Source organism: Neopelma chrysocephalum, unplaced genomic scaffold (genome assembly GCF_003984885.1).
Source record: "Neopelma chrysocephalum unplaced genomic scaffold, ASM398488v2 Primary Assembly neopelma1_286, whole genome shotgun sequence".
NCBI lineage: Eukaryota > Metazoa > Chordata > Aves > Passeriformes > Pipridae > Neopelma > Neopelma chrysocephalum.
Window position 1 is genome coordinate 67,478 of NW_020897948.1, and position 23,144 is coordinate 90,621.

General features: G+C 52.6%; 2 protein-coding genes across 4 annotated transcripts in view; both read right to left on the reverse strand.

The window, feature by feature from the left end:
• The window catches only part of LOC113978035 (fer-1-like protein 4), a 38,008-nt gene extending 23,523 nt beyond the window's left edge, over positions 1 to 14,485 (reverse strand). The window contains exons 1-19 of the mRNA XM_027704681.1: positions 14,401 to 14,485; positions 14,257 to 14,312; positions 13,237 to 13,325; positions 11,602 to 11,701; positions 9,432 to 9,523; positions 8,804 to 8,845; positions 8,539 to 8,703; positions 8,206 to 8,266; positions 6,945 to 7,076; positions 6,766 to 6,828; positions 5,736 to 5,820; positions 5,305 to 5,464; positions 4,977 to 5,160; positions 4,000 to 4,186; positions 3,461 to 3,825; positions 3,010 to 3,118; positions 2,083 to 2,281; positions 842 to 962; positions 104 to 204 (exon numbers count right to left, since the gene is read on the reverse strand). Coding sequence (XP_027560482.1) covers positions 104 to 204; positions 842 to 962; positions 2,083 to 2,281; positions 3,010 to 3,118; positions 3,461 to 3,825; positions 4,000 to 4,186; positions 4,977 to 5,160; positions 5,305 to 5,464; positions 5,736 to 5,820; positions 6,766 to 6,828; positions 6,945 to 7,076; positions 8,206 to 8,266; positions 8,539 to 8,703; positions 8,804 to 8,845; positions 9,432 to 9,523; positions 11,602 to 11,701; positions 13,237 to 13,325; positions 14,257 to 14,312; positions 14,401 to 14,479 — 2,390 coding nt within the window. The 5' untranslated portion in view covers positions 14,480 to 14,485. The remainder of the gene's footprint in view (positions 1 to 103; positions 205 to 841; positions 963 to 2,082; positions 2,282 to 3,009; positions 3,119 to 3,460; positions 3,826 to 3,999; positions 4,187 to 4,976; positions 5,161 to 5,304; positions 5,465 to 5,735; positions 5,821 to 6,765; positions 6,829 to 6,944; positions 7,077 to 8,205; positions 8,267 to 8,538; positions 8,704 to 8,803; positions 8,846 to 9,431; positions 9,524 to 11,601; positions 11,702 to 13,236; positions 13,326 to 14,256; positions 14,313 to 14,400) is intronic.
• A 3,289-nt stretch (positions 14,486 to 17,774) lies between these two features.
• Positions 17,775 to 23,144, reverse strand: part of CPNE1 (copine 1) — a 48,939-nt gene continuing 43,569 nt past the window's right edge. For all 3 annotated transcript variants that reach the window (XM_027704688.1, XM_027704687.1, XM_027704686.1), the window contains 3 exons: positions 21,623 to 21,756; positions 19,690 to 19,926; positions 17,775 to 18,956 (listed from right to left, as the gene is read on the reverse strand). In XM_027704688.1, the coding sequence (XP_027560489.1) occupies positions 18,840 to 18,956; positions 19,690 to 19,926; positions 21,623 to 21,756 (488 nt within the window). In that variant the 3' untranslated portion in view covers positions 17,775 to 18,839. The remainder of the gene's footprint in view (positions 18,957 to 19,689; positions 19,927 to 21,622; positions 21,757 to 23,144) is intronic.

Genomic DNA, 23,144 nt, shown 5'->3' on the forward strand with positions numbered 1-23,144 from the left:
TCATCCATCTCAAAAGGATGAGAGAGATGCTGCACACAATCCAGGCAGATATGACCTCCTAACCTGAAAACAAGAAACCTCAGGAAATCAGGAACATGCCAACCTGCATCCAGCTACAAATTCCTCTAGCACCTCTCTGAGCCGCTCTTCTGCTTTAGCCTTTGGCCTTCTCAAGAGCTTCTCCACGTCATCCAGCCCCTGCTCCTGTGGGGAAATCACAATGTTCAGGGAGCTTGCACCTTGCTGAGGGGTCAGAGTGAAACCTTGCAAGGATGCATTTGCCACAAACAGCTTGTGCCTTTTGCAGAGCTGGGATTCACGAGTGCTGCAGGGCAGCACTGTGCTGCCAGGGACTCTCCAGAACCTGGGGATGACCTTAACACTGGTTGTTAAAACACTTTGTGTCTCAGTCCTTGAGCAGCCACAGACACACAATCTCTGGGCAATCTCTGCTTTCACATTTCTAAGCCCAAAAGGGAAAGGTGAGGTCCTGGATAAAGGTCCTGCATTCCCCTGATGACAGCCTGGGGCTGAGAGTCTGCTTGCAGAAACATCTCCCCAGTGCTCACACACCTCAGGACTGGCAGCAGAGTAACTTTTTGTCACAGACATCACATCACGTCGCTCACCCCTCCAGAAGCCACCACCTGGCAGTGCACAGGATGAGCCCAAGTGCCCCTGTGCCCTACCCCACCAAAGGGTGGGTGGGACTGAGCCCTGTGAGAGACATGGACTCCTGTGGGCAGGGAGGACGGCAAGCACCTCACAGAGCACTGCACGTGCAACAAGGAAAACACACCAGGAAGGAGTGTGCCACAGACAAACACCCTGACCACGCTACCAGGCGCTCTGCCAGCTTGACAATCCAGTTGGAAATGCAGAGCCTCCAGGCGTGATCCTCCCAGTAGCTCCACACGTACACGCAGGGTTTCTCGTGAACCATGGGCAGGCAGCTGTATGACCTAAGGGCAGCAAGCAGAGGGGGTAAGAGCTCCTGCCTGCAGAAGGCACATGCCACGTCCCAACACAGAGCTTGCACACCCAGCACAGGAGCAGGGGCTGTGCTCTGTCCCCTCGCAGGGAATTGGCTCTTTTGGGCTCTGCACCATGGGCATGGATGCGAGCTGCTGGATCTGCCCTTTGCCACCCCAAACTAGCACCCGGGGTTTCTCATAGGGACAGCAGCACGTGCTCAGGTGAATGAGGCTGACAGGAGCATGGGATGATACCAAGATTTCTTGCTGCTATGGGACTGAGTATAGCAGGCACAGGCCTCACAACACAAACACCAAGTCATTTCTAGGCCTGTGGGACAAACTAGGCAGAATTCCCAGAGCAAACATATCATCAGAAGAGCTTCTGGAAAAGAGGAGACTGAGGGAAGACCTCATTGCAGTTACAGCTTCCTCGTGAGGGGAAGAGGAGGGGTAGGCACTGATTTCTGCTCTGTGGGAACCAGGGACAGGACCCCAGGGAATGGCTGGAGTTGTGTCTGGGCATGTTTAGGTTGAATATTAGACAAAGTTTTCTTCCCCAGAGGCTGGTTGGGTGCTGACCAGGCTCCCCAGGGCAGTGGGCACAGCACCAAGGCTGCCAGAGCTCAAGGAGTGTTTGGAGGATACTCTCAGGCACAGGGTGTGACTCTTGGGGATGGTCCTGTACAGGGCCAGGAGTTGGACTCGATGATCCTTGTGGGTCCCTTCCAACTCAGCATATTCTGTGATTCTGTATGTGTCTTGCCTGCCTAATATAGGACACCATATGTCAGAATACTCCTCTCCTTCCTCCTCACTGGAAACAAGCCCCCAGGATGCTGCTTGTTAAGCAGAAAAGGGACAGATGTTATTGAGAGGTCTCAGTTTCCCTGGGACCCTGTCCTTGGCCACCTGCACACACCAAGCAGACACTGTGGGGCTCGTAGGGCTAATGGGAAATGCCAGCAGCTGGGACATTGCAGGGCTGCAAAGAGGAGAAACCCATGACCCATTGCTGAGCAGACCTCTAAAAACACTTGGAACAACCAATCTGGGAAGAAGGCAGAAGCTCCAGGGAAGGTGGGAAAGACAGAAAAAGAAGACTTACCTGTCACACTCCATGGGCTCTGGTCTCTGGCTCTTTGTCACTGACTTGTTCCGTGCTGCTGAAGCTGGGCTTGGGACTTCAGCATCCAGCTCACCATCTGAACCACCATCCAGCAAAGGCTTCTTTTCTTCTTTCACTTCTCCCTTTTCCACTTTTTGCCATCCTTTGGTCACAACCTCTTCAGATTTGCCATAGTTTCCTTGAAGTGAAGCATTAAATGGTAAACAGCTAAGTGAGATTGCTCTTAGGCAAGTTTTCTAGCTGGCAAAACCAGAGTGCAATCCTCCTGCCAAGAGAAGCACATAGGCATGCACTGCTTTGGGAACTAGCAGTTCACTGTGTCACACCACTGGAGCATCACATGGACAACCAGGAGGTCTGAGAGGGAGCTGGGCAGTTGAAAGGAGGTCTCTGTGTATGTCTTCAAGTTCTGCCAACTCCACCAAGTGCCTGCTGACTGCCATCTACATCACTGCACTGGGGCCAGCAGCAGCCCCCCAAAGAGGTCTCAGCAGCAAGCATCTCCACCTGTCCAGCTTAGCAGGTGGGGGCTTTGACCCACTCTACAGCCACTGTTTCCCCATCACCTGCTGCCACAGCCCCTCAGTGCCACATGGCCAGTCCCAGCATCCCAGCTTCCCCTCCTTTGTTTCCCTTTCTTGCTCCCAAACCCTTCTGCTTCTTTGCACCCGCAGGTCCCGGAGAGTTTCAACCACTTTTCCCAAACAAGAAATTCATGCAAATACTGCAAATCTCCAATCCCATAGGAGGGCATCCAGTCTTTTCAGGCAAGTAAAGCACTGTGCACACTCCCTGGACTCACTCCCCATCCTTCCCAAGTTCCCAAGGGGCTGGTGGTGCTGCCTTGGGCTGTCAGAGGGAGTTGCACACGTAGTTTCTGGGCATGGGGCCCTGGGGAATACCCACCTATAGAGATTTCAAAGCTGACAGGTTTAGAGCTGAGAGAGGAGTCCATCATAGTGGCTTCAAAGAAGGCAGCAAAAAGGAGGAATTCTTCCTTTTTCCCCAGCACATTCTGAGCAAGGAGACACAAATCAGCCTGAGAGCCTTGTGTGCCAAAACACTGCCTGAGCACCAGGCATGGCTGATGCCTGCCAGCCCCCCCACAGGACCTCGGGGGTTGCTGCTGAGGTCACTGCTTGGCTGCCAGAGGCAGGACAAGATTTCTTGGCAATCCTGGGGGTTGGTGCAGAGCCATGGCTGTGGCTGGTGCTTGTGTGAAGCCACTGAGCAGGTTTGCAGGCTAAGCAATGGCTGTTGTACCAACACAGCTGCATCTTGCCTTGCCTTTCTCCCATGACAAAAGTGCATGCTGCAGATGGGCACGGGTCAGCCATGCCAGCACAGCAGGACTCACCTCAGGCAGTGGATGAAGCTCTTCCACCTCCACAATGACCTCTCCAGGCTGCTCAGCCTCCTGAGAGCTCCCAGCCTCCCCCTCTCCCTGCAGCTGGCTCGGTTCTTTGGCTTTTTGTTTGGATTTTTTACTTTTCTTCTTCAGCTTCAGTTTGCTGAGGGTACCTCTCGTCCTGTCCCTCAGCTTCCTCTCTGCCACGCTGGGGCTGCTGAAGATCTCCACTGCGATGGCCATGAGGACGCGCCCGCGGTAGAAGATGCCCTCGCCCCTGCCCTCGTTGAGGTCCCTGTGGATGTCCCGCAGGGCCGAGTTCTGAGGGGAGCCGTACAGGTTCACCCAGGCTGGGCCAAACGTAGGGTTAAAGCCTGCAGCGACAGGGACAGGGTCTGGTGAGGGCAGGGTGCTGCTGCAGAGAGATCTCCCCCCCGAGGGCAGCCCAGCACCCCAGGGTGTCAGTGTGCTTCAGCCACTCCTGCTCCCACCTCCTGCAGACCCCCATGGCCCAGCAGAAGGTGCCCCAGGGCCCTGCCAGGTCTCACCGTTCCTGTCGGGGTCCGAGATCTCCTGCAGGTCGATGTAGTGTGTAGCAATGGCCACATCACCCACATTGGCATCATCCAGCACCTGGACCTTTATCTTCCTGGACAGAGGTGGGAACATCTCGATGAAGCTGATCTGCTCGTTCCACTCAGGCTCAGTGGTGCCGGTCTCCACCGATGTTTCCCCCTGGGAAGGAGAAGGTGTGAAAGCCTCGCAGCCCCAGCCAGTGGCCAGAGCAAGGGGTGCCTCAGAGCCTCCCTGGGAATGCCACGTGCTCCTGTAACACCTGCAGGTTGGGCTGGGCAGGCTCTGGAGGTGGCAGTGACCCTGCTCCTGGACCCCATCCTGCAAATCCTCTCTGTGCTTCATCAAGGGGGGCTGTCCCAAGGCCCTGGCCATTCCCTGCACAGCCAAGGGAAAACACCGAAAGCAAACAGGCAGCACCAGCAGACCCAGAGGTGTCTCAGGGTTCCCTGGGAGCACCCCCATGCCCACCAGGCTGCCCAGGGACTGATTCTCATATTAATGGACACCACAGGACCAGAAACCCTTGGGTGCAAGAATAGGGCCATTAGCTCACTAAACTATCCCAAGGATGTCAGGCTGAGTCCAGCCTGACACAGAGGAAGGATTTCTACTCCAGGATTTACTTGACCCTCTCCCTGTGTTTAAGGAGATGAATCTCTGCCTGCACAGCCAGTAGCTCAGCCAGTGGCTGTGCCCAAGGCTGGGGCTGTCCCACAGGCAGCTCTGCAGAGACAAAAGTCCCAGAGAAGCCTTCTCATCCAGACATCACACATCCATGGCCACACAGCTCAGGCCACTGCTAAAGACAGCAAGACCTTGGCTTTCCCAGCCTGTTTCCAGTGGCACTGCTGAGCCCCATGGAGGCTCCTGGCATCATGAGCCCAGTGCATGCTGCCACACAGCCCAGGGAGGATCAGCCTGTCCCACACAGACCCACTGGCAGACTCACCTGCTGCCCACAAAATGAGACCTGCACGTACGGGTCGATAAAGACTTTTCTCTCCCCTATGATCTTGGAGAAACCACCCATGATGCCTGCACTCATGCTGGGCAGGCCCTCAGCACGATACAGTTTGATGCAGACCCTGGCCCAGGGTCTCTCTGCAGGGACTCTCTTAGGCAACAGCAGGTTCCTGAAAGACAAATTCATGTTCTGATGTTCTGTCTCTCCCCTGGAGTCCACAGAACACAATGCTGGGAAATGCCCTGACTGGCAGAAGTTTGCATCCCACCACAGGTCTTTTTCACTGGGTCATACGAGACCCCACTGCACCCACCTTTCAATGTCCTCGTCCCGGTTGCTGGAAGAGGTGGGAGGGAAGCCCACAACATCCCCACGTGCAGAGATGGAGATGCTGCACTTCACAAAGCCCTTCACGCCTGCCCGGGTGTCCGTGGGGTCACTGACAACTGCCCACTTCTGGAAAAACCTGTGATCTGAGAGGGAAGAGGAGAAGTTCCCTAGGGAGAGGCCAGGCTACCATTTCACATCCCAGCTCCATCTGCACAAAGACTGCCCTGATCCTGCCTCTGAAGGTGCAGGAGTTGTCACCTGCCTTCAGACAGCCAGGAGGAGAAGCAAGTGCTGGTCCTCATATGAACTAAGTGCTTTAAAGCCAGAGCCCTGACCAGACCCATGAAGGAAACAGCAGTTTCAGACAGACCAGAGGCAGGGTCAGAGGCAGGTACGAGGTGCAGTCCCTCATACCTGGCTGGCTGTACACTGTCTCAACATCCATCTTGAACGTTCCTATGCATGTCCCCAGGAAGGGTATCTTCTTGGAGTGAAAAACCTGCAGAGAGCACAAGTCCCCTGAGCACCGTGAGGTATGGGCAGCCAGGTGACAGCTCTGAGGAAGACAGGGCTGTTAAGAGGGGCTCACCAAAGCACAGCTGAGAAGTTGCAAGCCCCTCATTCACACTGACCCATCTGAGTAAGCCCTGGGACAAACCCATTCCTGCCCAGCCATTCCCACAAAGCCCATCAGCCCATAATCCTCAGTGAAACCTGGGCCAAGGCAAAGGCATGTACAACCAATTCATTTTCTGCCAGTCCCAGGTAAGTCAAACCCATACAACAGACCTGATTTCCCACAGAGAGTCCATACCCTGTTGGCTCAGGGCAGAGCCATGACCCTACTGGGCTGGTTCCTCTTCCAAAACCCAAGCCTTGCTCAGTGCTTGCTGAACTCTCACCAGCAGAAGAGACGTGCAGCCTTTCACAGGGAAGTGCTGGAGATTGCTTGGCAAAGGAGGTGCTGGCTGGGTTTAGGTATCTTCAGAACATCCCTATGTCTTGGGGAAGCCCTTGTGCTTTGGGCCAGGGGATTTCTGAAAACCTCTCTGCCTGTCTGGGCTTTTCTACAGCACAAATCACTGCTGAGCTCCTCTCATACCACTCACTTGCCTTCAGAACCTGCAGGATGAGGCTCCCGGGTAAGGGGCAGTAGGTAATTGCCCCCAAAACAGCAGAGCAACAAGGCAGCTAGCAAGAAACTTCCCCATAGGCCCCACTTCAGTCACAGGGTGCAGAGAGCCTGACTGGAGGAGGTGGGAAGGCAGCAGTGCCCAGAACTGGCTCAGAGCAGGGCTGGGGCTCTGCCCCAGTGCAGCCACAGGATGCTGTAACTCCTGGCTGGCATTGGTACCCTTGCTTTGCCCATCATTCCTCATGTCTACACACAGAAGCATTGGGCTGTCCCACTCACCATGGGGGATGAAGAGGAGAAAATACTCACCGAGATCTCTATGAGTCTGTGGAATAAAATGTCCCTTGGCTCATGGAATTCAAACAAAAAGTACTGAAAGAGAAGAGCAGGAAGCTGAGCCCCAGGGTCCCAGGCATCCCTTGCAAGGATGGTGCCAGGCACTTGGGACATGGGTGGGCAAGGACAGAGCCCCTGTCCATGTCACACACCTCATTGTAGAAGGGGCAGTTTGTTGACTTCTGCGTCGCCGTGTACCTCTTCTCCTCTCCAACCTTGACTACAACAAAGGGGTTAATGTTCACCCCCACCAGCTTCTGTGCTTCAATTATATTAATTCCAACCTGAGAAGATGTGGGAGAAAACCTTTGGATCAGCATTGTCCTTGTTTCCATCTCCATCCTGAGACAGTTCCAACAATACCAGAGCACTCCTGGTGCAGGGGTGGATGCCTGGGGCAGGTAAGAGCATGGCTGCTGAAATTATTAGAGCTGGGACAGACCAAAATGGTATTTGAGATATTTGTTTCTTTCAGACAAGTAAGGAAATAAAGTGTTAGTACCTTTGACAAGAGTGGCCTTCCCAGCATCACTGTACCCTCAGTTCCCAATCCCAGGGGGTTACAAACCCACTGCTCCCACATGGTGGGGTTCACAGAGCATCTTGGAGAAGATGCTTTTCTGTATCTTCTCTCAATACTTCTCTTTGAATCCTACTGAGATGAACACCATTGGAAAGACTGGAATGTGGCTGTGTCATTTACTGCAACTGGTTATGAGTCTAAGATAGGGGAGAAATGTTCTCACATTTGCTCTCAGTACAAGTAACTAGGCCACTGTTACGGTGCAGAATTATAGCTTCAAGGAAAGGATGGCAGGAAATTCAACACCCACAAAGGCTTCCTGCTTGGACCAAATGTGAGCCCACATTTACTTAGAACCAGAGAAGGATTTAAATCCACAGCCAGGCTGGGAGACCTGCCCTGAAATCAAATTAACCTGATGTCAGATCATTGACCAGAGCCACAGCTTCATACCAGCCCCCCAGCATGTCCAAGCAACCCCAGCCATGTCCCACAGAGGTCCCTGAGGGCCCAGACAAGGCCCTGGGGAAGCTGGCAGGCACCAGCCCTGCCTGGGTGCTTTCTGAAGCTCTGATCAGGCACTGTTTTGCAGTGGCACATGTGGATGATTCCCTTCTCCTGCATATCCATGGATATCCATGGATATACATATACATATATGTCCATAGCTAATTACATGGCCTGGAAAGAAACTCTGCTCCAGGCCAGCACTCATGGATGCAGAACAATCAGGGAATCTTACACTTTGCCCAGGGAAGTCACACAAAGCAAGAAGATCATGTTAGAAGCCTCTCTGGAGTATGTGGCACTCGGAGAAGCCCAGACCCACAGTGAGGGAGCAGCTGCGGGGCCAGAGGCTGCTGTAGGGACACACACCAGTGCTGCAGTACCTGGAAGCTCTGTGGGGTTGGGATGGCAAAGAGGTCCCGTGCAGAGCAGAGTCTGGAGCGGCTGCACAGAATAAAAACAGGTGAGCAGGTCTCTGTCTACATGGACCTGAGTACCCCTCCACCACAGGAAGCAACAGAAACCCTGGAAAATAATGAACCCTTGCCCTGGGAACGAACAAATCCCTGAAAGTCCCTGTCTGGGGCCATTGGAGATGGAAGGTTCCTGATATTTTGCAGAAGCAGATGCCACGAGCTACAGGAATTCCCCAGGATCTGGCACTTTCCACCCCAGGACCCAAGCCAGGGCAAGAGAGAAGGACATGCCATGGCTACCTCTTCACAGGGCTGAAGATGATGCCTGAGGCCTCAATCTCAGACTCATCATAGAGATCTTCCTCCTCTTCCTCTTCTTCATCAGTCTGCAGGCCTTTTGCCAGCTTCCTGCCCAGTGCAGCAGCTTTCCTGTCCAGCTCGCTCTCTCTCGGCCCCTCGGCAGCCCTGCGAACCCCCGCGGGAGCCACACTCAGCCCTGCCGAGCGGGCTGAGCACTGCCCTGCACCCAGGAGGGGGAGCCCGGGAACTGGGCAGGGATACTCACTCCAGCTGCTCGAATCCAGGATTGCGGATGATTAACTCCGAGCTGTAAGAACAAGAGGTGTCCTGCTGCAAAGCCCCGTGTGCTGCGGCTGTTCCCTGACGCACTGCAGCCACAGTGCCCCAGCCAGGGTCCCGCTGGTTTCTCGGCAGGGACACCAGCATCCTCCTAAGTGACTTTTCTCCTAAGCTTTTCCACTGCCCCCTGTGTGCCTGCTGCCTCACCTCTGGCACTCCAGCAGTGACACTCTGCAGGCCTCTGCCTGTCATCCTGTTCATCCAGACCCCCTCACCTCCCCTGGCTTTGGGCACCCACCGTGTGCAGGGTGCGTGGCAGTGCTGCAGTCCAACACCACGCTCCCTGCAACTTTACAACTACAAAGTCTTGCTTCTGTCAGCCAGGAAGGCTGCAGAAATGCTCTCAAGTCCAAAAGGACTCCCAGGAAGTCCCAGGACTACGAAAGTACGTTTTGTCCAAGAGCCCTGCTCCCTTATTGCTGCTGTAGAGTGAAGATGCATCAGCCTGGGAGAGGTGGAGAGTAAATGAGCCTGGATTGCATCCCAAAGGCTGCCCACAGCAAAGGCAGCTGTACAAACTGCCTGGAAATTTGCTTTTCCCAGGACTTCCATACCTGTCTTTTATCTGATAGACAAAGTCCTCTTCAACCCAGGTCCCTGCTGAGCCATTTGGAGGCTGGTAGCGCAAATCCAACTCAACGTAGATCTACAAGCAGAAAATGAAATGGCCTGAGAGCTTGGTAGCCACAAAACCACAGCAGAAATGTCGTGGAAAAGGAGAAGGGGGGCATGGAAGAAAAAAAGAAGTGAGGAGCTGGTGGAAAGAAGTGGAAGAAAGGGCTCACAACCCCACAAGAAGCCAATTCATACCAAACTCCCCTCATCTGCCTCCATCAACAAGCTAGACATAACCAAACTCCCTCCTCTACAGACTCCCAAACTCCAAGATTCACTGCATAAAAGCTGGCTCAAGTTTCCAAATCTAAAATACACCACAAAGAGGCCCCTGAGAGCTGCCTCAAGGCATTTTCAACAAGAGAAGTGGGGAGAGCCCTGCAGATTGCCACGCAGAGCAGTCTCTCTGTGGGAGGCACGAGGTGGCTGGCAGAGCATCCCCAGGCACGACAGCTTGGATTAAAATGCTGCAGAAGCCATCAGCACACCCAGAGTGTGCATCACAGGAGACACCAGTTTAGTGCTAGTGAGGGCAGAAGGACAGTCAGAGGTGCACGGAGCACGCTGGGAACTGGCAGCAACAGCACAGGGCTGGAAACCCTGGGTGTGCAGGGGCCAGCCTGACCTCAAACCAACACAAACACTCAAGCATTTCCCAGCAGAGGCCAAAATCACAAGCATGGAGGAAGTCACTCAGTAGGCTGAAGGGACATACAGACAGGGTTCAGAGCTCAGTCTGTGGAAAACACACATTTCTGGGAGGAGAAATGCAGCCCAAGAAAGCTGTAGTGCAGTGACAGGGAAAGGCAGCAGCAAAGGCTGGACAGTGAAGAAGCCTGAGACAAAGCTTCCCACTTCCCTAAAGAAGCAGTGGTTGAAACAGCCTCTCCTTTGGGGGTATGTCTCTTCCCAGCTGAGCTGAGGAGGAGGGTCTCAGTCTCATCTTGGATGGGTGCCCACTCTTGTCTGCCCTATTTCTGTCCCCTGCAGCTCTTGTGTAGCCAGGACTGCACAATCCAAAACTAACCCAATGTGGTTGGCTTTTGGTTGGAGAAGCTCATCAGCACAAGGGAAGAGGCAGCCAGGGGCAAAGGGCTGGGCTGAAGGGCAGCTCTGACCTTACAGTGGAGTCCCCTCAAACCATCACCAGCACAAGGGGTGAGTCTAGTCCCTGTCTCTTCGCTGGCATGAACATTTATCCAGTGAGCTGCACGGGCCAAAAATCATCCTGGAAATGCTCACCTTCCACCTGGACCTGCTCCGTGATCCAGGCAGCCCAGCAACACAAGAAAGCTGTGCCTGTGTAACTCAGGCTCATGGTCTGGTGGCCACAGAGCTGCATCCCAGGTGCCACCACGGGGTTGAATTGGGTTGCTCATGGGAAGGGCAAACAGGGACACAGGAGTGACACCTCTGCCTGTGCTCTTCCCACTCTGCCCACCACCCTGGCACACAGCTCTGGCTCTCCAGCACCCACTGAATTGTGCCTCCACACCCTGCTGGCAGGACACAGCTCATTGTAGGGCAGTGTTCATTTTCTACAAGCACAAAGGGCCCAGTGAGCCCTGGTGCCAGGGTGGGAGGAGAGTGGGATCTGCAGAGCAGAGGGGCAGTCAGATATCAGAGCCTCTCACACTGCCCCAGATACTCATTAAGCCACCCAGGTAGTGCTAGTGTTTAACCCAAAAGCTCCCCGGGGGGCCCAAGGCACCCTGCCACCTTCCACCTCACCCCATGGGCCCCCTCTGCTCTGTGCCCTGCAGCTGCCCTAACCATGCGCTGCAAGGGGCACGGAGCACATGAAATGCCACCTCCTACACCCACCCCAGACCTGGGGAGGTTTTACTAAGCATCCCTCTGCTCATTCAGGCCCTCGGCAGGTCTCCAGGGCCCCCAGCCCACCCACACAGTTCTGGGTGCTCCTGGAAACCACTTGGTGGGTGTGAAGTGACTGCGAGTGCAGACAGGGCACAAATGCCACAGCACTTCCCAGCCCAAACCGCACCTTGGACTCTCCCTTGGCCCCAAATCCACCCGGGAAGCACCACATGAGGTTTCCCACAAAGCTTTACTGATTGCTGGTAGCCAGGCTGCCCGTGCAGGACTCACACCGGTGATTCTGTGGTTCCTGTCCACGAGGGCCTCCCGCAGGATCAGCCTCCCGGCCGTCACGAGGTGCTGAAGGCTGAGCACGAGGGTACCGAGCAGTCTGGAACACAAACAGGGGCTGCAGCACCACTGGGCATGGCATCGGTGCCGACATCCTGGGGAGCACCGGCACCTCCGCTCTCCCGCTCCCAGCCCCTCCCAGCTGCCCTGCAGCGCCTTCCACAGGGAGTCTGGCAGCCAAATACCTGAACCGACCCTGCAGCAGGTCCTGCCTCTGCCCCAGCCCTGCCCAGGCAGCTGCTGACAGCCCAGCTGCCATTGATGGTTAAAGGCTTGTGCAGATCCGGACTCCTGGAGAATTCAAGGGAGCTCTTCTCTTCAGCAGAGCTGGGCTTCACGGGAGCCAGCCTGTGTTTGGGCACCCAGAGGAGCTGGGGTGGCTCTTCCCAGAAAAACTGGGAAACAGAGGCTTTACACAAGGAAATACAGAAATAGGACATAAAGCTATGGCCACAAGCTGCAAGTTGGGCCAAAATTCACCTATTCCAGGGCTTCTCAGTGCACAGACCAACTGCTTTTGAACTATGCTCTCTGTCACCTGCCATTACACCCAGCAGCAGAGCTGTGTGTAGATACACTGCCCGTGTCAGCCCACTCATTTCCCAACCAACTCCTTTGCTCCGTGCTGTCAGGTCCTACTGATTTGTTACCATTTACATTATCTATTTGTCCCGTAGAAATGTCTATTGACATTTCAGTCAGAGACAATTCCTCTGATCCAGTTCCTATAGGGAAAGCATCCAGGAAACAGTGACACAACGTTCTGCCACACTTTCTGCTCTGGCTTTATCTGTGTCTCGCCTGTGCTGTGCTCATCTGTTTCCTCCACGCCCTCTCTGGCAGAGGAGGTTTGTGAAAGGATTTATTTGAAAAGCTTTGTATTATTAGCTGCTTCTAGAAAGTTGTTCCTGTGCGTTTTCCTTCAGTTCTTACATTTTGCTTATCAGAGCTGGCACCTTTCCCTGCATCCTCACGTTTCACACCCCCTGAAGGACATGCCTCTGCTGCCTGTCTTGCCCCACCACCACTACTCAATCGGTCCTCTCTATTCCAGGGTTTCCCTGCAGTGTTTTACAGCTGCTGTAATAGCCACTGAGTTCACAGTGTTGTATCTGTGCCACCTAGAATTTTAAATTCTGGCTGTCCTTTAAATTTGAATTGCTGTCTTTTTAAAGGTCAAACCATACCACCACGGGTTCAGGGCTTTTCCCCATGGGCAGATATGTTGAATTTGGGTGCAGCACGATCACAGCCACCATGTGGATGGTCAGGATGAGAACAGGTCCCCAGTCTGTGCCCTTGTAGCTCTATTATTTTGTCTCAGCTGAGGGTTGGATCTGGATCCTTAGGTAGTCCTTGTTACTGCTGGCACAACTAAATCATTCCCCTTATTTAACTTAATATATACAGTCCCCTCAGAACAACCAGCTCCCTCCCTGCTCTATAACCTGCATCCTGCTCATCTTCCTTCTATCAAACTTTCAGTCAACATTTTCTATTCCCAGTAAACAATGTAATGCCCAGTATGTCTCCTCCCCCACCTCTACTGGTCATCCCAAGAAGCAAAGGACCCACCTGTTACTGAAAACCTTGCTGCAGTTGTAAACCTTAATGGACAGCATTTCGCCCATGATGAGCTTTCCATAGTGAGGCCAACGAAAGAGCTGCAAACAAATGGAGCAGGAAGGGATGACAACTCATTCCCAGCCACGCTTTCCCACATCTGGTGGCTCCTTGGGTCCCCTGTGAGGTGACCAAGTCCATGGGCATGACAAAAAGCAGCTGTGGTGGGAAGTTACTTTCCTGCTGGTCAGGCAGACCAGAGAGCCCTTCCAGCAGCACAAGTCAGTTGCTAAAGAAGCCAGAGCAGCATCGCCCTGGAGAGAGAAGGATGCTTGTGCCTACTGGGATCCCTGAGCTGGCAATCTGTGGAGTGAGACAGGACATGGGAAGGTACAGAGGCACTTGGGGAGAAGAGACCACCCAGGCCAGGGAATCATCTGGCTCATGGCAAAGCTGTGCCCTAAAGCTTTGACTCACCACCCCCAAACCAGCTGCTGCTCCTCTTGCCCCCCAGCCTTCTCCACCTCTCCCCAGGAAGCACACTGGCATTGGGATCGAGTAAGGGACAGGTGGGAACCCCCCATTGGCACAGTACAGCCAGGCTGTCACAGGCTCCAGGGAGGTGACGATGGGGATGGTACTGGAGAGGTGGACACGCTTCCCAGGCCACATTGCCCACTCCTGCCCCACGAGGCATCGGCCGAATGACAATCTGGACTTGTGAGGGCAGGGGGGCTTTGTCTTTGGCTTCAGTGTGCCCAGGCTGCCAGGCAGGTTCACCACTGCACTGAGTGTCAGCTCCTGCAGCTTGTACAGTGAGGGACCCACCTGCCCCCCTGAGCAGAGCAGGGAACAAGGCAGCACAGAAATTCCCAGAAAACTGTCCTGTGGAAGGTATCCCTGCCCGTGGGGGTTGGAACTAGATGATCTTCAATGTCCCTTCCAACCCAAACCAATCTGTGATTTTATGACCAAGACGCTGACCTGTCCCATCCCTGTCCCTCACGTTCTACATGTGCCCGGTTCCCTCACCTCCTCGAAGACGGCCTCTGGGCCACAGCGGACCTTCCTCGTCTTCTGGGTGAAGCCTTGAGAAGGAGAGGGGAGGCGTGAGGCGCCGGCAGGGGCAGAGAGCCCCCAGCCCCCCGCCCTGCCCCCCCGCCCGCCGGAGCCCACCTCTGAAGCTGAGCTGGGCCTGGCGCTCGCCGCGGCCCGGGAGGCCGCAGAGCCGGCGGAGGCGGACGCTGAGCGCCATGGAGCCGGTGGCCGGCACTGCTGCCCCCCGCCCAGCCCCGCTCCGCCCGCCGTGACTCAGCCCGGCTCGCCCAGCCGGTTCGGCCGGACGCTCCACGCCCCGGCACCCCAGGGCCGGGGCACGGGAGGGGTGGGGGCAGCCCCGGCTGTGCCTCCCTCACCCCGGGGGCGCCGGGCTGAGCCCCCGCACCGCGCCTCTCCCGGCGCTGTGGGGGCCGGGGGGCAGCGGGTGCTCTCCCTTCCCAGGCTGGAAGCGGCAGAAGTGAATATCCCCATCGCACGGCCCCGCTCCAGCTCGGGATTGATGCCGGGGTACTGAAGTCAGGGCTGGGAGACACCGGTCCAAGTGCTGCAGCGAGGGCAGAGCCCGGCTCTGGTTTCGGCCACCCCAGCCCTGCACCTGCCCCGGCTCAAAATCACGGCCCCGGTGGTTAAAACCCTCCAAAGCAAACAGAGGGAGGGTGGGAAAGGGCAGCTTGCTGGGCCGCTCACCGCAGCCCTCAGACTGTGAGGGTTGAGTTCTCCTGACACAGGCAAACAGCGTGTGCTCAGCAGCCCCGAGCAGGGACCCGCCGGGCTGTGCAGCACAGCGGGGATGGCACAGCGGGACGGGGACAGCGGCTGCAGCCCAGCTGCCAGCCCTCTGCAGGGCACGGACAAGCACCAAAATCCACGGACAGCGGGGCAGGAGCTCCAGCTGCTCCACAGGGCAGTGGCACCAAGAGAGGGAAGAGGGAGAGCTGGGACACGCTGTGCTCCCCACTGCAGCCCCTTGGGCCTGAGACAGCTCATCTCACCTGCGCGAGAGCTGATAGAGATGCCAGAGCCCTTACAGAGCACAGATTCGGGCCAGGAAAAAACAATCAAACAATCGTGAGCTGAGCAGAATTTGGAGAGCATTTCTTTCTCCTGAGGTTCTGGTTCTCTCTCAGCAGCCAGCAGCAAACACCTGCACGCACACACACTGTACAGGGTGCCTTGCAGCAGGCCAGGGTGGCTCATCCAGCTCCACAAACACAAAGGAGTGAATCATAGCTGTTCAATGCCAGCTGCTTCAAAGCAAGCCCTGCGGATATTCCCTTTATTCCCCTCTTGCACAAGCACTTCCTGGAGCACCTGGGAAGTGGTGCTGGAGGCGGTGGAAGCACACCAGTGTGCCAGGGTGGGAGGATGCAGCTTCACAGCATAGCAGGCTGGCAGCACTCAGCACCACTTCTGTGAACCCAAACAAGCAAGCCCATCAGTTTAGGGCAGCACAGAAAGCTCAGTGCACTGACCTCACATCCAGTCATGGCTGGAGGGGGGCAAGAAGTGCAATTCAGGTAGTTTAGTGAGAAATCCAGAGCACCAAAGTGTGCTGCTACTGAGTGGATCTGGTACTTGCTCAAAGCTGATCAAAAGACAGAATGTCCCAGTGGAGTTTGCGTGACTTCCTCAAATACCTGGAGCAGTCCCACTGCCTTTTTTTAGCAAAACAGTCTGGGGGAACCAAATGTCTTAGACCCCAGGGAAGGCCATTAGCCCAACCAGTTATCTGGGCAAGGAAGGGAGATGGAGCATCATCTCCCACAGAGGAGGGAGCTGTCAGGTGGTGTGGCATAGCCTGGCATGACATGTCACCAATATTTATTGCCAGATGTCCAGGAAGCAAGAAGAACCCTCCCCAGTGAGCTCCTGCAACAGCTTTTGATTTATACACAGCCCTGAGGCTGAAATACCTTTGGGGATCACAAGTCCAAGGGTGTTTGTTCAATCTTGGTCAGGGTAAAGAGACTTCTGGGGTGTTCCCCATGCTCACCACAGAGATAAACCAAGACAGTGACTGGCAGGGACAGAGCCTGCGCCGGCACTGAGCAAGAACACGTGGGTAACCTGAGCTCCAACCTGACCTCTCCTCTAACTCCAGCGACAGCCATGCCATCAGTCTGCATTCCAGCTACACCCAGGGCAGCACGTGGCAGGAGACAGACCTGCCAGCCTTCCAAAGTGCTGCACTTCCTCTAAAGCCTGGTGTCCTGAGACAAACTGACAAAACTCTGCCATGCCAGGTCAGCAGCTTCCAAGCTTGACCCTCCCAAGGCTTTTCCACCTGAGTCCACACTCATCAGCTCTTGTTCTCAAGTGACAACTGCAGAATTTGTGTCCCTTTTCCTGCTCACATTTTAGCCATTTATTTGTGGATAAAGAGCATCTCCTCCAAATTCTGTTCTGCTCCCACAGGGGGAAGTAGTTCCTCAGACCTGCCTCTGCCACATCTTGGCCAATTCCTCCCCAGAATAGGAAAGGTCTCTCCTACCACCAATGAGTCCAACACTTGGAAACCCCTCAGCTAGCTGCAGACCAGTGACTCCACTCCTCAGAGTGCAGACACAGAGGATTCACTCTCTTCCTTTGAGTGGGAGCTGGCAGACGTTTAAAAAGGAGAGGCAAAATGGATTTCAAAATATACACACACAAAAAACCAGCCTTAGGTTTCTTGTAGGCATCGCACAGGGAAGGAGAGCTCTGTCTACAGGCTGCAAGCAGCTGAAAACATGAGTAAAGGATGTTCTCCATCACACCACAGTTTCTCAGAGAAGACTTGGCAGTTTTCCTCTCTTCCACACTCGTAACACATTTCAGTTTAAACAGCCACTCAAGAAGAGAGGTTGCTTGGTTTCTTCAAGACTCTAAGTCTTGAAGTGCAAGACTTAGAATGCAAGAAGTGCAAGAAAATGTGGTGCTGCATGGTAGGTGACAGGAAACAGTCCAGCTTTCTCTAGAGGAAGTTGGCTGCTGCCTGTGTAACCTGGGAGAACATATCATGGTCAGAAATGGGTTTGAATAAAAAACTAGCACAGATTCATCTTGGCTCAGCAGTGGTCCCAGCCCCACAGCCCTTCAAGCACAAGCCATGTAGTGGTATTTTGGTGGCAGAGTCCATCCAGAATGACTAGCCTAGTTTAGGGTGAGACTTCAACCTAAGGTTCTGCCTTCACACAGGTTTGTAACTTAACCAGTTTCAGGGCCTGGATCACTGGTGCACTGTGCCAGTGTATTCTCACCATTTCAGGGTTCATCTGGTAGAACAGACAAGTTCTTTCATAATTTCACAATACAGAAACAGCTCATCTTGCTGCAGGATTCAGCAGTCAGTGATTACCAGGGAACAAAATTAACAATGATGGACAACTGGCTCTGCTTTTTTTTGGATCACACTCAATCTAGGCTCCCTCAGATGCTGAAACACCACCAGCCACATTGCTGGAAAGCAAAAAGAGAAGTCCAGGAAGGAAATAAGAGTCCAGACATGTTACGTAAGTCAAAGCAGATTATTGATTTATGTAACTGAAAGTGATGACCACATGTAGTGCAATGACAAGCCCAGGTTTCTTTATCTCTATTTTGAAATGAACCATCAATTCCCATCCCTCAAAGCAAATGTGCTTTGCTGTCACGTGCCTGTTCTCCAGTCCCCAGACCATGCAATGCACACTTCACACTCCTGAGGACAAGGAAGCACCTCTCTGGAGTTCCACAGATAGTTACTTCTTCATTTTGTAACTTGTGTGACATAAAGAAATGACTCAAAACATCTTCATTTTAGTGTTTCCAGTTGCTGAATTTTTAAAGTCACACTAATGTGACTCATTAATCCCACCCCACCCCATTAATTAATGATTAATCCTCACTGATCTCCCACAAATAAGCAAAGTGCAATGTTCTTAAGCTGTAACAATGGCTCCAAGCAGGAGCTCATCACAGAAGCAAATTTTGTTAATAGAAAAATGTGATTAAAAAAAAGATAGCAAAACATGGTCACTGAAATTTAAAAATAAACCTCTACATATAAAAAATATACTGGCACTTTAGGAAGGCACAACAGGAACTACCTCAGGCATCCAACCAACAGTCTTTGGTCACATCCAGGACAGAAGGGTCCCCATCTCCAAGGCAGCTTGACAGAAGAAAAACACCTATCAAGGAGCACAAGGTAAGTGTTGTTGCAGCGAACACGGGTGCAACACTTCTCCCCTCCAGCTCAGCACTGCAGCAGTGCTGTGTGAGCAGCTCAGGGCACAGCCCCCTCTGAGAGCCAGCAGCAGAGCAATGACAAGTGGTGTGATGTGTCACAACATGACACTGTTGCAAGGTGGAAAACCAACAAGGTCCATTTTTCTGTGACAAAAACTTCCAGCAGTTGGGGGTTTCCCCGTATTTGCAGTTCTTCCGTCTAGGAACAGGAAAGATCAGACTCAGAGCACAAGCAGGTGAAAGAAGAGGTGTGAGCAGTGCAATCTCAAGGCCCCAAGCACCCACGGTGTGCCAGGGAGAGTGTGGGTGCAGGCAGCTCTTCGCCCAGGGGGACAGGCCAGCCTGAATTACATGGCCTTGGTTTCCGGGGGCTTCAGGGGGGGCCACCCCTTCCATTTATAGTAGGAGACCAACTGCTTGGGCACTTCAGCCAGAACCACCTGGGAGAGCGCTTCCCGGGGAGCCTGGAAGGACAACAGGGAGAATAAATCAGCAACACGGCAGAGAACAGATCTGTCAATGTGTCAGCCCAGTGGAAAACTCCCTAATGGAATTCCGAGCGCAGTCCCCACCTGCCACACTCACTCCCTGTTTTAAGAGTTGCTTGCTACAGCTTTAGGGGCACTTCCAGTCAGTCTCAGCAAGCCCTGCTGATGAAAACCACTCGCTCCCACCTCAACCCCAGACTCAAAACAGCCTTTATATGGCCCTGACCTGAGTGCCCAACAGCCCCAGTGACCAGCAGTGTCTGTTATTTGGGTGTTCACTGGACTCTCTCTCCAACCCAATCACTGTGCAAACGGCAGTGCCAGCCCTGCAAGTCGGGAGGAGCTGAGGAATGACCGGACTGCTTTCAACAGCAGGGAAGACTGATCCCAACTTCAATCACTCGTGGGACTCAGCATCAGAGACTGACAACATGATCTCAGTTCCTTGCCTAAATGTTTGCATCCCTTTAACCCTGCGACAGCCAAGAGATAACCCACGGAATCAATGATACCACGAGGGCTCTTTGAGAACGCTGCAAGAGCGAGAGGCACTTGCTGTGAACACAGGGGCAAACCCCTCAGCCCTCACTGGGAACGAGCAGCACGGGCAGCACTGAGCACGCAGCCTGCTGCCCTGCCAACAGCGGGGTCACTTCTAGCATGTATGGATACTGGCTCCAGGACTCTTCTGCCTTTAAAAACAACTTACATTTCTGAACTGCCGGAAGGGCACAAACTGCACGATGTCCCGTGCAGCTGGCTCTCCTGTCACAGACCTCAGGACACCATTGTCTCCATCAAGGAACTCCATTGCTTTGAAATCGGCTTCGCCAACGCCCACGATAATGATGGACATGGGCAGCTTGGAGGCATCGACGATGGCCTGCCTGGTTTGGTCCAGGTCAGTGATCTCTCCGTCTGTGATGATCAGCAAGATATAATAGTGCTGAAAAACATAAGAAAGTCCCCGGTTAGGTATTTCAACACCAAAGCTCACATAACTGAAGGCAAATACAGCAATCTCTTTGCTAAGAAAGAAATGAAATGTTGCTGTTGATAAGACAAAAGAAACTTATGTTTATCCCCATTTTTCCTATGCCTAACTATTTTCTGTGTGCACTTCAGATTTCCTCTGTACTAGAAAAAAGATAGAGGATTAAGTTCAATTTATAAAGAACAGTTACATCAATTGGCAAAAAGTATTAGAGATGAAAAGTACTACTAAATCTACACATACAAAATTCACCAATGGGTGCTGTTTTACTGACTGACGTCTCAGAAAGGCTAAAGCTATTTAATATCCCTGCAGTGTAACTCAAAAAGCCTTCTTTTTTTTTTGTTACTAATAATTTAAATTATAAGTATTCTAAGTATCAGAAATCTCAAAACACACCAATGACGAATAACACGAGACAAAGACACTCTAGAGATAACTGAGGGGAAGAATACAGGAGCTTTTCTAGAAAGAAAGAAGTACCTCACACTCATTACCGTGGCAAAGTGTTTAAAACTTCCACCCTTCTCCAGAAACTAAGGTTTAGTACCTGGTTCTGAAATGAGCAACTGGTGTTTTATAGTGGCTATCTACAGGCTTAAAATGAGGGGAACACAATGAAAATAAGAGAAAACTACATTTCCAATTCCAAAACACAGGTAACACAAGGGTTACTACTTTTGTACCCCACTGCTGATAGATTCTTTATTTAAATAGTTAGCTTTCAATCTGAAAGAAAAAGTAGAGACAAGGAAAAAAAAAGTAGAGATAAGGAAAATTGAGAAGATCCCCTCAAAGTGTTGTGAAGGCTAAAAAATACTCTCAGAAATGTAAGAAATGGATCTCCCTAGCCCAAGTGCCTCACAGTGTGGGAAATGCATTCAATATACACACAAACATAAGTAGCACCAAAAATACTGACACAGCCACACAATAAAACAAGTAGCAGAGTGTATGCCAAAATTCCTTCTCATTGGTCTGTCAAAACTGGAATCAGTTAAAATGCATCAGGAAATCCAACTCCTTCACCCTTAAAAAAAGGAACAAAGTTTAAAGAAACAAAGTTGAATTTTAAGAGTGCCCGTGGAAGCCCACGAGTGAGCCCTGCCACACAACCCCAGGGCAGGGCAGGCACTCTGCAGTCAGCACACCAGTGGAACAGTTCTCAGGCTCCCTGCACCACTGTGGGACAGTCAAGCCCTCTGATAGTTTCTCGGAGGAGGTCTTTGTGGACATTCTTGAGAGTAAAACTGTTTGGCACAAAACATCTGGAGCCCCTCTATATATTCCCCTACAGAGAATGCACATAGAGAGATCAGAGTGAGGCAACTGCTGCCAGAGTCCAGCTGGTGTAAGAGCCAACACAGCACCCCTGTACTGTGAGCACAGTGCCAGCAAACTGGGACAGAGCAAAGGAAATGTGACCTGAGCAATGACACTAATGTCCAAGTCTACCCAGTTTAGGTTCCTATCAGTATGGACCAAGAGAGCACCAACAGCCTCTCTGTGGGTTGGAAACAGAGAACCAAACTTGGGATTCTAAGGAAGGAAGATAACATCGCTTTACTGTTCCATTCTATCCCATCATAAACATGGAAAACAGAAACATCAACCCAAAGCAGATCCATAGTAAAGGCCTTGCACTCACTGCAGCAGTTCCTTGTTGCATGGAGTGTGCTGCAAACCTCGCCACGTGGTTTATGATGGGAGAGAAGTTGGTGGGCCCGTAGAGTCGGATCTGAGGCAGGATCTGGCGGTAGGCATCCACTACTCCTTGGATCCCTGCAACACAAGGAAGTAAGAGCCACAAGAGCCCCACAGTTTTTCCAGCCATTATTTTACAAGTATTATTAAATAAAGGATAAGTCACACAGCTGTGAACTCCTGAAGGGCAAATAAGCAGCAAGATAACAGGAAATACAAGAAGCACAGAGATGAAACCAGTGGACAGCTGCAGAGATCAGATTTGCACATTTCTGCCCCATTCTACATTCTTCACATGTCACTCTTTGTGCCTCTAACATCACAAAGCTCAGGATTCTGGCCTGTGAGTTGGTAAGGCTGACTGAGAGGGTTTTAAATTAGGTTTGAAGGAGGGAGGGGATAAGAGCAGGCTCAGCAGAGATGAGCCTAGAGGTGGCATGCCAGTGTTGGGGGTGAAATCCATAGCCCAGCTGAAGTGCATCTATACCCCGCTGACTCTGAAGTGTGCAACACACTCCTACTCTTATAGAGATGAGCCAGGAACTCCTAAGGTAATAAAACCAACAGGGAAACACCAGAAAATGATCTCAAAGGAATTAAGGAAGGTGACACGGTCGTCAGCCGAGCTGAGGTGCCTTCACACCAGTGCACTCAGCACTGGTAACAAGCAGGAGGAGTTGGAAGCCACCGTGCTGCTGGAAACTACAACCTTGTTGCCATTACTGAAACTTGGTAACACTGGACAAATCCCATGACTGGAGTACAGGAACGGATGGCTACAGGCTGTTCAGAAGGGTCGGGGGAGGAAGGAGAGGTGGAGGAGTTGCTCTCTACATCAAGAGGTGGATTGAGTGTGAAGAGCCGCCTCTGAAGAACAACCATGAGCAGCTCAAAAGCCTGTGAGTAAAAATCAGAGACTGAGACAACAAAGGGAACTTTGTGGTTGGGGTCTACTACAGGCCCCCTGATCAAGGGGAGCCTGTTGATGAAGCCTTCCTGCTCCAGCTACGGCATCGTACTCGCCGGCCCTTGTCCTCCTGGGGGACTGGGGCCATCCTGGCATCTGCTGGGAAAGCAGCACAGTGAGCTGTAGGCAATGCAGGAGACCTCTGGAATGCATGGAGGGCAACCTCTTGACCCAGGTAATCAAGAGCCCTACCAGAGGGACTGCCTGACTGGATCTGTTGGTCACCAACACAAGTGAGATAACTTGGGGACATGAAGATCAGGGGCAGGACTATGTTTACCTTGTCCTTTCTACCTTGTCAACCAATTTGCCTTGTTTAATTGCTTACGGTCTAATTAGACAACAAGGTCAGAAGCTCTCTGGAACAGTAACTTTTCCTATTCCTTGTGTGGAGGTTAGATTACAATCTCTGACTCAGGATTCAAACATTTCTGTAACAGAAATAAAAATCCCTAAGGTTCTTCTACATGAGAAGCTTTTCTCAGGTTAACTAAACAAA